This window comes from Cottoperca gobio, chromosome 13 (genome assembly GCF_900634415.1).
Source record: "Cottoperca gobio chromosome 13, fCotGob3.1, whole genome shotgun sequence".
NCBI classification, from domain to species: Eukaryota; Metazoa; Chordata; class Actinopteri; order Perciformes; family Bovichtidae; genus Cottoperca; species Cottoperca gobio.
In genome coordinates this window covers 15,777,607-15,793,299 of record NC_041367.1, presented here as the reverse complement: position 1 = coordinate 15,793,299, position 15,693 = coordinate 15,777,607, and the positions used below count along the sequence as shown (strand labels likewise).

The following is a 15,693-nucleotide window of genomic DNA, read 5'->3' as shown; positions in this document are numbered from 1 at the left end:
GATGTATACCATTAAATGGCATTACACTGAGCACAGTGTTACACACACACACACACACACACACACACACACACAACAAGAGTCATGCAGTTCATGCTTTATCATTTAAAGGTGAGTATGTGAGCACATGCAACATCTGCACAGAATCCTCAAAACTATCACACCAGATGTGATTCCTTTCTGCAGGTACAACAAGGTGGTGATAGCTTCGTTCAAAGCGGTTAAAGATCCAAGCGTTATCTTTGTCTTTCCTTTAGAAATCTGACACCAAAGATAAACCCTCACACCTGCCTTCATCACAAAAAGACAACCCAGATACCGTAGCAATTCAGCAATTCAGGCTTGGCCCACATTTAGCGGCAAAGATTGTACATGAATGCATGAAGGGTGATGAGGGGTTACATGAATGCCATACAGACAGGCAAAAAGAAAGAGCGATGCCGCTTATGTTGACTGAAAAGGAGAGAGACAGAACTAAGGAAAATATGAGCATAAAACTCTTCTACAGGCTTCCACAGTGAGGCTGAAAAAGCCAGGAGAGGAGAGAACAGAGGGGAAAATGAAGTGGAGGAAGATGATGGCTCGGAGATGACCTCTTTAACCATGGCTGCTGAGTATTCCACACACTCACCCTTGTTCAGCTTGTTTTGCTCCATGATGTTGTACTGCAGCTGGGAGCCCATTTCCTGTTTCTGCTGCAGGACTGAGGGGGGCTTCCAGCAGTGTTTTTCATTCATCTCCCCTCCACCCAGGAGTCCTCCTCCACTCCCTCCGGTTCCTCTGTCTGGGTTGTTGCCCATGATGGAGGACTGGATGAGCTGGGTTGTGGCGTACGGTGTAGGCTGGCCCCCTGGACCCACAAAGCGGCCATCTTTCAGGTTTGGGCTGTTGAAGGTCTTCATCTCATTGATCTTGTTGGACAAGTCTACATCTCCATAGACTCCTGACTCTGGCACCATGAGGTTGGTCTGCTTGTTTTCCATCTGGTTGTTATAATTGGCGATGCAGTCGGCTGGAGAATATGAGGAGGGTATTTAGTCAATCTCGTCTGCTGCTGATCAGCTTAGGAGCACTATGCCAGTTTGGTAAAAGCTTTGAAACAATAGGGCATTATTTGATCTAGAGCTCAATACATTCATTTGAGGAAAGCGATACACATTTACATAATTATTCCAAGCTTTTGAAATATCACTGTGCCCACCAGAGGGACATTTCTATTTCTATTTAAAGTCTCAGTTTTGTTGGCCAAATGATGATCTACTTTAGGTGAGTGACACAGGTGATATTACACCTTTTTCGCTCAGTCTCATCCATGACTCAATGTGGGTGTCATTTCCGTTCTTTTCCATCTGATGGTGGGAGCATCTTTGCTCATTGAGAGGGACAGAAAGACATGTCTGTATCAAAGACATGGAATGAGGAACGCAGTAAAAGCACAGCTCCACTGACAGATCCAATTTTCCCTGGCTCATAAAATATTCAAATCCTCCAGCAGATCTGAGAGCCAGCCTTGCGGTAAATACCAAGGACGGCCATAGGTGCACGCTGCTCGCCTCACATTTCAGCGGCACAGAACAGCTCGACACATCAAAGGTTGACTTGTGAAGGCGCCCCTATGGCTGAGATAAAGGGACATTAACTCCTATTTCTTAGCTCTGTCACCTAGTCAGTGATCCTCTTAATGTTCACAGAGTTTAGGTTTGGCACACACACAAAGCATGCGTCTGGCAAGCTCCTTAGTGTCATACAGCGGGGTGTCATGCGAAGGGTGAGAGCTGCCTTTAGCCTGTTATTCCCTGTTAAACATCTCACACCATATTTAGGTAGAGTCGAACACTTCAACCTCAGAAGGGTGATTAGCGTAGAGAAAAAACTAAACTTGATCACTATAAAGTCCACCAAATGAATTATTAATCCTCCTTGGGATAGGTTGGAAGTAAGGAGAAACTATTGAATGGCTGGATGGATATTAGGCCGAACAGCTGGATAGGAATTATGGGCTGCCCTTGAAGGCATAGTCCCAAAGTGCATAATTTAGAACATAAAGCATTTCATTGCAGTCCAAGTTTCCGAGGATAGAGTTGTTTTAAGACTTGGGTCACAGCTAAAAATGAGTAACAGCAAGTACTGTGTCATCCAAGTTGACGTTTTTGGCTGCAAGTTTTACTCTGTTCTCTTTTCAAATAGTTCACTATGTACGTGTGTATGTCCAGTCCATACAATGATGTATAGTGTATCGTGGTAGGCTATTAGATTTTGAGGTCAAATTTGCTACCTTTTGTTGACAACTGTACTAGTGATGAATAAACTAAAAGGCCACCGGGTGGTGTTCCATAAGTCTCTTTCTTTTTTTCCTCTCTACCACCTACCCTACTTTACTTTATCTCATTCATGCGCTCTACCTCCGCTCATACATTTCAGTGTATGTTTTAGCATATATGTATTCGCCATCGCTCCTTTCTCCCCCTTTCCATCTGGTCTTCCAGGTGCACCTTGCTCCCTCTATCATTCTCTGCTTCTGGCCACCGTGTGCAGTCCAGTCTTGACCTCTTCGCCCGCTGCACATTTCTTAAATAACTGAGCACTTAGGGGAAATTACATTACAGGCTATAACAACAGTATGGAAATCAGCAGAGCAATTCGATTAGCAACAGAGTAGAGTCATAAGCCCCTCTCAGTGTGCTCCTTTTATTTCCTGTCTAAAACAGCTATACTTTAACCTCAGATAAATCAAACACACAAGCACACAGCCTCTCTTAATCCTAATATTTCTTCAGGTTTTTCTTGTGGATACATACAGAAAGGAGAGATACACAGAACAACTCTCCGGGGAGCTAACCCACATATCAGATGTTACTTCCTTTTGCACTGCAGATCCCCCCAGCTCCTACATTTCTTATCTCTACAGTTATTTTGTCAAGGACTGCATCATTGCGTTTGAGGCGTGTGTTTATTTCGGCTGCTGCCTATGCACGGAAGTGTCGACACTTCATACCTGGGCGGCTGTATGTTGCCAAGTTGCTGTCACTGTTGCCATTGCCTGCAGTGCAGCAGTTGATGCTGCAGTCATTGTGGTTGGAGCAAGCGTTTGGCCATGTGTCCGCCAGCCATGGCTGAGTGGCAGATTCCCCAATGTTTAGCAAACCAGGCCTGCAAAGAAAATGGGACCAAATGGTTAACAATAGTAAGAGACTGAGCCAACACCACAATTACATTTATGTGAATGAACTGAAACGACCACAGAAACATAATATTTGAAAGAGAAGATTATGTGGAGTATATTTATCCAGCAGTTGAGAATAGGGAAAATCTACTTTTTGCCTTTTGGCCACAGACACACAGACACACAGACACACACACAAACACTGACGCCTAGGGAGCACATTAGAAAAAAGCCCAGCTAAATAGATTGCGTGTGCTTGACTTGCCCACAGTCGATGACACTTTCCCTGAGCCCTCATGAGCATTAGTGAACCGCCTGGATTAGACAGCCAGATAAAATTCACTCCCAATGTTGCGAAATGTGCATCCTGAACAGCCAGTGAACCACAAATGCCCCACGAGTAGATTCCATGGTGTCGCACAACATCTCTATCATTTAAAAAGTTTTTTCTTTTAGCTGTACGGAATGAATGAAGTGAAACTCGAGCACCAGAAGAGAAACCAATGCCGACCAGTCCTTCACATCATCGCCTGGCCATCAATCCCTATTGTTTCCACGTCTTGCTCCTATTTCTTCGACTCTAATCCCAATACAACACCAGATTACTTGTTCAACAAGATTTTACTGTACAACCTGACCTCAGGCCAACCACTGAGGGTTTAAAGAGCTGATAATAAATAGTCTCCTATTGCTCCCAAAATGAATCAATCTAGCATACAAAGAGAATGCAGGCTACTTTACCGGGGCCATATACCGTTTCAGTATTCAAATCTCCATAGTACGACTCCCAGTTGGCATATCCCATCACTGAATTAGCATTGAATTACCTTTCCTCGTTCCCTCTCAAATGACTCATTTCTTGGATTCATTTTGGGTAATGAACACATTTGTCAGCCAAATACAATCTCACAATAGCTCCTCAATCACCCCGACAGTTGTATGTTGATATTGAATGGCTATTGTCTTTGTGCAGAGCTGACACAGCCATGCTGCATATGGGATTCAATCATAGAACTGGATAATATAATGAATATGGATTTACTGCTGATTGCTCCAAGCTAACTATTCATTAACACATGAACAACACACACAAATGTACATTCTGTACTCTCAGTAAAGAAAGGGCAACCAATGAATACATATTTCCTCTTTTTTGTCTGCGTACAACATTTTCACTCACCAAGCTGTATACAAACATGCCAAATGCCATCTAGTGGATACACAAATGAGTGGTAGCAAGTTGATTTTTGCCAAGCGTGATTTTTGTACATTCTCACTGTTTGTGCACAATGCACCATTCCACAACATGAAGAGGTGTGCCGTTACTGCTATGTGTGGGCATGTATCTCCATTCATGTTTTAGGGTGAGGCTATGGCACAGCCTTGTGGTTGGATGTGGCTCTCCACCATGTAGGATGAGGATGGGCTCCTGGCAGACTACATGGGGCTTTGTTCCTGTTATCATAACATACTTAATGCACCTCCTTACCCCTCAACAGCTCTCTGCTGCTTAAGAAAGTCACAGCACTCCCCCTAGTGTTTGCTGAAACAAAGTACACTTGCCCAACCCTACTCATCTGTTCAGGGGGTTTAACATCCTACTATATTTAGTATTACATTCTAGTCATCACTCAAATTCCCAAAATCTGTTTAGTATTTAAAATATTACCATACACACTCTTTTCAAAAATAAATAAATAAACTCTTACCTTCCAGCGCTGCTTACACCCTCTCCTCCTCTCTGATATGCCACTGAAAAAAGAGAAAATAATGAGTTTCCCACATGATTTCACCACCATTAATACTGTCATCACATCATCATCTTTGCCATTGTCCTACAAGGTATAATTATTCATTTGATTTTGAATTGTCAGTTTTGTGAGCGATGATGGGAGTGCTTCTTTTTACGAGTGCGTGTGTGTGTTATTTAATCAGTTCAAGTGAGCATGTAAATGAATGTGTGTGGCATCATTTCGGCTGAGTCACACACACAGCAACAGGAGCAGGAGGAGGATATGTAAGAGGCTTATGAAGAACAGAGATGCAGAGCTCTTTGGTTGTTTGGCTCGGGTTCAGTGTGTTTGAAACTGTGCACTGAAAGTTGGACTCTTTCAGGGAGCTCTAAGCTGCTGGTGTGTGAAGGAGAGATAAACTTCAAACTTTAATTACAATCTCTTCCCCGACAAGAGGAGAGGTGGAAGAGGGGTAGGTAGGGCCTTAGCTGTGTCGATCTCCTGTCTCTTTTTCAAAACAGGAAGTGTCGTTTTGGCCTTCACATGTAGCAAGAGGAGCTCTCTCTAATGCAAACCAATGTATCACAATCTAATTCTAGATTAAAATCAGCATAACGTCCTGGTTTCTACACCTGGTTCCAGGGAAGAGATATCTCTTTTTTATGAGACAGAAGCCTAACCACACAAGCTAGGAGTGTGTTTCACGTGTAAGATTTCCAGCGGATCATAAATCAAGCTGCTAAATTATTCCACCTGATTGCAAGCCTCAAGGCAGACAGAAACAACACTGCTACTGTTTATATATGACCTCTGCACAGACAGGTTCAGCCAGCGTAACCACAAACACAAACTGTACAGTATTGTCTCCCTCACTCTTCTTCTCCTGCCCACACTTTTACTTCCTCTCACCCATTCACGATCACACTAGCCACTGCCAACACCCCTGACACACCTCACAACTTCAGATGGATGAAAGTCCACAAGTGAAAGAAAAAGGAGGACTGTAAATACAAACTCAGAGAGAAAGATACTGAGGCCCAGACAGCTTTTCTTTTATCTGTTTTCTTTTTTCCGTGTGTCACTTCAATTCACAGATAACCTCCTTAGCGCCGCTGCTGCTTGCCAATCTAATTGGTGTGTTGGAGTGCTGGTGGTGTGTCATTCTCCTAAATTCCATCTGAGGTTGCCAGCAGCCCTTTGATCAAGTTACCACTAGTTTTAACAGCCTCTCAGTAGTGTGGCCTGCTTCTCTTTAAGCATTATGCTCCGACTTGACCCAAACATTTGGTGGAGCATTTATTTCTCGGTAGGTCTTTAAACTGTGCCAATGTTTGCTTCGTTTTATTGGTAGGCACAGAGTGTCCCTCGCTGACTTTCCTACAGTTCTTATCTACTTATAATTGTAGTGAAAAGGCAGGTTTCAATGTACCGTGAAGTGAATAAATAAAAGCAGGCATCCCTTACTGTACATATTGCTTAAAAGAGGAAGCGCTTACCTGTTGGTGTGAAAGTAAACGATGGCACTGTTGGGACAGAAAAAAAAGAGAGAAAGAAAATATTGAATTACTGTGCATCAGCACTGTCTGGAATTAGTTCCTGGGCCATAATTCACAGGCTTCATAGTTTCTATAGTTTCTGTTTAAGTACACAAATCCTCAAAAAGTATTTTAGCCTGTATTCACACGCTACTCGCTGGCCCCTAGTCTTTGATCCCTGCAGACATCCCTGGACCCCAACTGGGGGAAAGTGAGTGTTGAACCAGCTGCTGGTTCAAATCCTGGCTCAGACTGTCAGAGGCCTGCTGGGCGGGGGTCACACAATGGGGAGATATCTGTTGCTATCTCTAACACTCACATCATCACCCATACAGCTCAATTACTCACACTTTGGCATGGAAGGGGCCCTTGTGTAAAATATTACGTACTGTAAGCAGATTTAGATTTTGTAACGGCTGGTGTGGGTATCTACTATAAAATGCACTTTGTTGTTGCCTTTTTTGAAGAAGTGATGAACGCTACAACATGCATTGAAGTTGATGCAACATTGCACCATGCTGTAGTTATGCAGGGAACTGCCTTGAATATATGCATTGAAGAAATGTTGCTGTCAGAGTATGAGACATCTGAGAAGAAAAACCCTGTTGTCACATTCTCATTTCCTGAAACAATTCATTCATACAGTACCTGTGCCAACAAATGTCCTCTAAATGCCACAATCATCCTATCATGTTTGAATCTCTCACCTAGTGATGCTCAAACGAGTCTAAAGATATGAACAGTTGGATAGCTTTTATCTGTTAGATGAACGTCTCTGAAGAAGGGACAGGCTAGCACTTGGTAGGAGAATTCTGTGAGAAATGCAAACGTGATTGAAATACATAAATCTGGTTGTACTCTAAGCCCAGGCTAGATGAAGCTGTAACTGAGCTATGGCTCTTTGTTGAATAATAATTTGTTTGCTGCAATATCAGACTTCATTTTTTGGGGATAATTTCAGTTACAAGATTTGTTTAGAGGATTTCTGCAGCATGGCGTAATAAAATTTGTATTACACAATGTCAACACATGATCACCATAAGGTTTTCATGATTGCATTCATTGGCAGGAAAATAAGAACAAGCTACTTTAAGTTTCCAAATTTAAATTTATATTCGAGACAACACGAGAATACACTGTAGCACACACATGCACACATACACAATTCAGGCTATTTCACCCTGAGTGCAGATTGTTGCTTCATGTGGTTGCAATTATACTCTTTTCAAAACATTCTTAGTAACCAGTTCCAACAAAGACCGTGGCCTCTTGTGGTCTGGGTGCACGAGGAGGAGAAGAAAGGGGGGGGGGGGGGGGGGGCATGTCTGCCTACTGAAGAGCTTTGTGAGTTCATGTGAGTAAACATCACCATACAGAATCACAGAAAGTCAGAGGATAACCTCAGCCTACACAGTCTTCTCTGCCGCATGGCCACAGATCATTACTGTACTTGTAAAGTCTCGTAAAGTTACTATTCTGTATTGACGTATTCCCTCTGAATACCCTCTGTTTTAAGTTACTTTGGTTAAAGGAACACTGGTTTTGTTTATGAGCCCATTTGCTTGGATGAAGACATCTGAGATTGCACATTATTTCGTCCGACAGCAACACTAACATAAACAGCAATGTCTAACAACATAAGCATTAGTGTGTTGTCAGACTCAATTAAATCAAGATATTTTTGAAAAGTAGTATTGGTTTTCGATGAAGGATTTTCAAAACTATATGAACCATCATGGCGATTATCGACCACACAGGTATGTCCAAAAGCTGTAAAAGACCACAGAGCTTAAGAAAAAGCTTAGCTGAGGTGTCTCACTTTCACACAACTCCCACTATTAGCTACTATATGGCTTCAGTGGATTTAAACATGGTAAACCTGTGTTTGCTGTGTGACAGCCACAGATTAACAACAGCTAAGTCAGTCTATTGTGTGCGTGTGTGTGTCAAGGTTGAAGAGTGGATCTCCTCTAACCCTGGCAGTCAGCAGTAAACCTGAGCCCAGGAGTGGGGACGGCGCAGGTAGCGTTCACCGGCAGCTGCACAGCCCAAGGCCACACATTAGGCCAGCCCACACATAAATGAGACTCAGAAAGAAAGGCTAATAGCTCTCTTTATACTTTAACTATTGTGGGCAGAGGTTGGGTATGTCATGAGCCCTGTCACTTTGACTCAAGTCAGGTAAAATAAACCACTGGGTTACGCTATGGCGACTCTAGGAGTGTTGAAATGCAGCCCAAACACACATGGGTGTGGATTCTTGGATTTTTCAAAACACATGATAAGTGGAGACTATTAAGAGGATTGCTCAATGCTCAACTCCTCCATATCTAAAGGCCCCTCTCTAAAATGACAGGAAGATTACTTCAAGCATGTGAAAATGTCAGCATGTCCTTGATAAAGATGTATTATGGTAAGACATTCTCTCTTTTCCAGCGTTGTCAGAAGGGAGTTGCTAAAAGGGCAGTTGTGGGACCTCAAAATGTACTTTACAGAAAACACTCTTCACACACCCTTGCAGAATCAGCGTGACAGAAGTATGAAAAAGAAATAAAAGACGTCTTCATGGAGCACTCTCAGTGGGAGCTCACGTCACAGCTTAAAGTACCCTACTGGAGAGTACTTTCAGATAGACTTCACCTAGAGACTGATTTGAATTAGCCTTGCATGTTCTCAATACATTTTGTAATTGAGAAAACCTCTAACCTCAAACCAGCACTGCGAATCAGAAGTCATGCGGATATTCCTGGTAGAGTTCAATGTGTACTGTTGCACTCATGTACTGACCCTTGCGAATGCCTGCATAGCTGCTGGAGAGGCCATTCCTCTTCTTTCGGTGTCTGTACAACCAGATGCTGAAGACCATGAGGATGATCCAGCACGCAGCTCCTATGCCTGCTATAAAGGCCGGCTGCTTGACCACATCTGAGATCTGCTGGGACAGGGGGTTCTCCTGGATCACGGTCTCTGTCATTCGCCCAGATGCATCTAAAGGATGGGGAATGGAGGAGATATGGAGGATTGGAAAAGATTAGTTTTAGTTTTTTTAAAAGGTACATTTGGTGTTACAAAATTGGATAGCACACATGAAATGAAATAAGTTAGGATTGTGAATACATAAGAGATGAGAGAAAGCAATGTTATTTAAAACCCAAAGCTCAAACCAAGTGGAAAAGCCTGAAATAGGGAAAATAGATATAAAATAAATGGAGCCGGCACAGTACATAAAATATGAACATTCCTCTGCCTGACGAACAAAAAAGATTCTTTATCTCAGCGGGTGTGTATGAGGCTCGGTTGTGGAAATGGAGTCGTTTCTCTCTATTATTCAAAAGGCTTTCATCGCAAATCCCAGTCAACAATGGCAGGTGAGCAGACGAAAGCAAGCAAAGACATTCAAACAGAGTCTGTGTGCCACACAAGCCTGATGGAGCCAGATAGGAAAACAGTGCGAGGCATCATTTACACCGAGCAATGGTGGTTTAATAATCATGTAAATAAATCCAACGAGATCATCCTCAAATACAGACACCACAGTAATTAGCAAACTCGGGCACATTTGTGAAAAAGCCGAGGTGTGAATGTCTTGAAGCTTTTTCTACTGTGAAATGCACTGTAAAAGGCACCGTCTGTGCGGCTGCTCAAAACAACCCTCTCTCGTCTGTTTTTCTCATCTGTCTATTCTCTCTGTGCTTCTCCCTCATGCACGATACATGAAAGACTTCTTTCGGGTTGGCCCAACCCCCGCCATTCTGAAACTTCTTCATGTTCGTGTTATTTTGTCTTCATCTCTTTTGCTCAAGTCTTTCATGTTGCAGCCACTCTTCTCTACCAACTCTCTAAGCCAGAGGCAAAAACACTTCCCCAATGAAACCAGCTCCCTGCCTTTACCCCTCCACATCACTCTGTCTGTCTTTGTCTCAGTCACTCAGTCCACGTCTCCATTCCACTGCCTCTTTCCTCACTCCTCTGTCTTCTTAATTTGAGGCTCTGTCTGGCCGAGTGAACGGAGCATGCCAATGTGACTAAGCAGCCCACAAGGGACTGCACAGGTATCTAGGCTGGGATGACGCATCCAAACTCAGAGTGTGACAAATGCATTTGGGTGAAGCGCTGGTCCCCGAGGCACATTGTTCCACTCCAGTGTTGGAACATGGCAACAATCACCACAGGAACTCTTCAAGGGAGAGAAATTGTATCAGTCACAGCCGATGCTTCTTCATGCCCATCCCAGCCCACTCCATCACACATTTAAAACCAGATGGATCTCTCTCTCTCTCTCTCTCTCTCTCTCTCTCTTTCTTGCTCTCGCTCTCGCTCTAGGCCAGCACAGAGCTTTGGGGAATAAAAACTGACAAAACATCTCAAAATATCTGTCCGTCTAGACTAAAAGGACAAGAAATAAATTACAACAACTAGCCCCATTGCAGTCTGCACTGTGTTTCTTAACATTAATAACATGTCATGTCTGAGCCCCGAGTGCAGGATTCATTATTGCCTTTGTTGTTCGAAGCGAAGCAGAGGCAGAAAACGTTGCATCCTTGACTGGAGAGCAGAGCAGGGTGGGGCAGCCAGCTCAACAGCTGCCACGCAGGAGTTTAATGTGCCCGCGTTGATCACACTGCCAGCTACTGTAGCTAATAGCCATTTCAGTGCTCAAAAACTGAAAAAGTTTTCTGTCATTCAAAGTCATCATACTCTTCCGTTGCAAGTCTGAGGATGTTTGTATAACAGTAATCACTTAAATTACAGTTTTTAAGCAAAGCTGTTGATGAAGAAAGGGAGAACAGGCAGGGACTTGAACTTGTCCGTTACTATAAAGAAAGGAATGACATAATTGTCTGTTTAATTGGCAGAATGTCCTATTGCTCTCAAAATTACTGGATTAATGCCATAATTATTTGCCATGTGATTGGGTTTCATTCTGTGTGGAAGGATTGCCAGAGGACAAATACATTGAAACACAGCAAATGTTTTCACTGACAGAAAAAGAAAATAATTATATGACCTCCTGTGAGAGAGAACTAAAGGTTATTTCTACCCACCAAGCTGGAAGAAGGTGATATCGCTCTTGACCCCGGGACCCGCCCCGGTGCTGGCTGCTACCTCCACGCTGTAGCGGATCCCTGGGGCTAGACTGGGAATCAGCACGGATAAGGCTGAGCCGTCAACTGTGCGGTTCATGTGGTACCTGCTCTCATTCCCCAAGCACCAAATCTGCCATAAAAAAGACAAAGAGAAAGTGGAGATTGAGGCAATGTTATGAGTGTTTCATGACAACATCCAGTTTGGTAGCTGCACCAATCTGTGTCCTTATAATTGGCTGGTGCTGCTATTGCGAGATTTCAGCGCACCATGGGTATTGTGTTACATCTCTGAGGTAGGAAAACATTTTTCAAAATGGCTTTATGTTTTACAGGCTGTGCTCAACACAGGGTCAGTATTAGCTGAGGTAGCCATAATACGTCTCTGTGTAGCCTTAAGCCCATGAAAAACAAATGGGGATCAGTAATCACCTCAATAACCCAATTTCAGCAGAAGCTAAGTGCTGTCACTCCCAGGAAGGAGAGCGGACTCAAACCAGGGCCACAAAGAGAAGTACACATCCACCTCAGCATGAGGCCTGGAGACCTCCACATCCTGGACCCCTGACATTCTGCTTTCTTTACCCCCCCGACCTCCTTCCACCAGTTAACCAGGTTAATATAGAAACTTCCCTGGGTGTACACTATACATGTGTGCATGTGCGTGTGTTTGCACTTCTGTGATGGAACTACAAAGCCCTGACATTTTCTGTGTATCTTAAAAATTGCGGTGAGTGGAAAGTGCCGCTAGAGACCGGGCTCGGTAATGAGCAAGGAACGCTCTCGAGCTGAACTCAAAAACCATGAAATTACTCTAAAGCCTATCACCAGAAAACATTTACCTGGAAAATTAACAGTGGCTTAACTTATTCACTGGCTCTGCCTCATCTATCCTTCCGCCCCTAACCTATATTCCCTGCGATGAAAAAGGCGTTCCAATTAAAATACAGGACTTCAACAGTATGAGGTATGAGCGGACAGCGCCGTCCAAAGTGAGGTCATTACAAAAGGAGCATACAAATTAGGAGGAGGAAAAGGGGACTTAGAGAGGGGGGCTATAGGTTGAAGGATGCATTAGCAGACCAAATAAATTACGGGAATTATAATAGAAGTCTGTCTCTTCATTGTTATGTACTTTGTCATTATTACTTGCTGTCCTTCACTCTAAATACACTTGTACCTGCCTTTATATGGATGTCTCTACCAAGTCATATAGAACCTACAGTGAAAATTAAGTTTTATGTAGTTACAATGGTGAATCAATTGATTTGATTTGTAATCACCAGTTAAGGCCCAGTTAACTACAGATTAGAGAAAAATCAATAATTATCACATACATTGCTCATCACTAACATTAACCTTAGGAATGCCACAAGATGTATGGGTCTACCGTCTCCACCAGATGACACTGTTTCACAACAGTTTACACCAGCTCCCCAGCTTTTAACTCTCTGGTCTCTGAGCCTCTGTCATCACACAGAGGAAGAGCACAAAGGTGCGTCTCAACCAGGAATGCATTACCTTTCCATGTCTGTGCATTGTCTCTTTCTCTGTTATCTGCTCTGTCTGCATCCCTGTTTGTGTCTCCTTTGTGTGTCTCTACAATGCAACTCCCACTTGCTCTGAGGTAGCTGCTGTTTCTTTTTTTGTTACCTTGTACTCCTGGATTACCCCATTCTGCTCCTCTTCTGGAGGTGGTTGCCAGGAGACCACGATGGCGGTCCCATTGTCCTCGCTCTCTGCCACTGTAACCTCACGGGGAGGGGCACTGGGAGCTGAGGGGGGTAGACAAAAGATAAAAAACACACCTTTATGCATGAGACATTTGTTTTTTCCAGAACTGCATGCAGTCTCTCCGTGTCTCCTCTCATCCCATTGAGCTGTCACAGTCTCTGTGTGAGACTGAAGCTGAGGTGATAACAAAGGACTAATAATCAAAATGATATCTGGAAACTGAGTTTGTTTAATGCAAGTGCTTTTGTGGGTAAATAAAAGCAAACTGTTAACTCAAAACAGACAGGGAGTTATGATGGCGGGGTGTATGGTGGTGTGTGAACGCCAACCTGCGGTCCAACGGTAATTAAACTGAAATAATTATGAATGCAACATGAAAGACGTAATCACAGTGTGAGTGAGTGTTATAAAAACTGGCATTTTTCCGCTTATGAGAGAACAAACATTATGTTTAAAGCTCCGAAAACAATTATCGACAAAACTGAGAACAAAGGAGAATCCAGCGAAAACAAGATTAAAACACTCCCACACATGCAACAAACACGGACACTCTGTAGTAAACACTCTGCACTCACATTTCTCTTAACTGTTCGCTACAGATTACAATTTGCAGTTGGGTTTTAACCAAACCTCATGAGACTGCCACAACCACACCCTATGAGAAATTAGTACAACACTTGCACTGGAGTGTTGTATATGGGTTTCCATAGGGCATTTTAAAGAGCTGAACCCTAACCCTAACATGCTTGAATACACCACATTTGAACATAACATAATCCTGCCCTCGCTGCCTGCTGTGAACAGCTGTTGTATGCTCTCACACATGCAAGCTGTGCATATAAAATAGTGTAAACATGAAAACATGCATGCACACTTGCAAGCACACAGTCGCACACAGTCACACACATCCCCCCACCTTCCTCCAGCGTCTTGCCAATTTTGACATCACTGTCGGTTCCCTGGAATTCATTGAAGAAGGGGCGGACTTTGAATTCATATGTGACTCCCTTCCGAAGCTGCGGCACAACAGCGCTGTCCTCCCCAGGGGTGCGCACCTCGAACACAGCCCATTCGCTCCTCTGCAGCCCCTCTGGTAAAGGCCTGTACATGACCTTGAAGCCCTGGATGTACTGCGACTGCTGCTCCACCTTGTGAATGAAATGGGAACACAGACAAACATTGTGAGCTTGACTTGATTAGTAGCTGCACAGTGACAATAATATAGTAGTGTAATAAATGTAGCATCACTGGACAGCTATGGATTTGTGCAACTGATACGCAAAGGTGCTGGATGAAATGGGGTGCTAACTCATCCCATCTACTCCTCTGTTTATTCATCCGCATCTACATCTTTCTTTTCGTCTGTCTATGCGCCATTTGGAGCAGCAGCGATTTCTGCAAACCACAGTATGAGGTCATTGGCCAGAGGTTCCTCCAAGTCTGGAGCTGGTTAAATAGGGCCCAGGCTCCCAGAACAGCCTGTCTCATCCTGTCCTGCTCTCCAGTGTACTGACTGTCTGCTTGAGTCAAGGAAGGATCTTTATACAGAGTATAAATGCAACAAGTTTACCAGCATCTGATGTAGCTAAATAAAATGTTGCCTTGGGATCCAGCATGGTTGGAGAAAAGCATAACCACTAACCCGTATGCTAATATCCCTACGACTACCTGTGGAAAGCTTGTAAAGATTTTAGTGATTTCTTTATCCCTCCCCCGTGAAATACGCTGCCGGCTCAGGTGGTCTTCATTAGCTCGAAAACTGTGCAACCATTTACCACAACACAGAGAAAAATGTAAAACCAAGAAACTCCACATTGGGAATAGATTTAACCCCACAAAACAAGGAAACCGTGGTGCTAAACTATAATGTCAGTCTCCCTCGTATCATGTGTTTTTTTGGAACATTCCAAGGAGACAGGGGAACTGGGCAGTAATGTTTTAAATCAGTCTTGACATGTCAGTATCCTTTTCACGTTTCCTCAGTGCCATTCATCACTCACTGTGGCACTTCATAATACCTGAGAATGTAGGGGTGGCCTTATTTCAAAAGGCAAAACAGTGACTGTTCTTACCTTTCAGGGAGCCATCCCACAGACTGATATCTACTACAGTATAGCTATATTGTCTCATAATCTAAAAAAGATACATTAACTATATCAATTGCAGGCGGCCGTAAGTACTTCATATTCAGTTTGTACCAGCAAAGAAAAGCCACCATAATATCCCAGTTCTACTTCTTCCTCTCCCACCTATCCGTTTTAACATCTGTAAGCCATTTCCACTTAAGAGCATGAGTTGGCCGCCTCTTCCTTCTCACTTGTATTATTTTAACAGCCATCAAGTGTTTTCAATATGAGAGGGCACAGGCTGGCACGCCACACACTGCTATGCAATACTACATGGTCTGCAGAAGGCTAGGGCTCTGTAGTCTAGATTTTGGGCGG

At 43.5% G+C, this 15,693-nt stretch overlaps 1 protein-coding gene across 3 annotated transcripts in view; it reads right to left on the bottom strand.

The window, feature by feature from the left end:
- The window catches only part of robo1 (roundabout, axon guidance receptor, homolog 1 (Drosophila)), a 217,684-nt gene that overhangs the window by 9,336 nt on the left and 192,655 nt on the right, over positions 1-15,693 (bottom strand). For all 3 annotated transcript variants that reach the window (XM_029446309.1, XM_029446310.1, XM_029446311.1), the window contains 8 exons: positions 14,166-14,397; positions 13,169-13,290; positions 11,477-11,648; positions 9,219-9,419; positions 6,393-6,419; positions 4,873-4,915; positions 2,996-3,150; positions 632-1,012 (listed from right to left, as the gene is read on the bottom strand). In XM_029446309.1, coding sequence (XP_029302169.1) covers positions 632-1,012; positions 2,996-3,150; positions 4,873-4,915; positions 6,393-6,419; positions 9,219-9,419; positions 11,477-11,648; positions 13,169-13,290; positions 14,166-14,397 — 1,333 coding nt within the window. The remainder of the gene's footprint in view (positions 1-631; positions 1,013-2,995; positions 3,151-4,872; positions 4,916-6,392; positions 6,420-9,218; positions 9,420-11,476; positions 11,649-13,168; positions 13,291-14,165; positions 14,398-15,693) is intronic.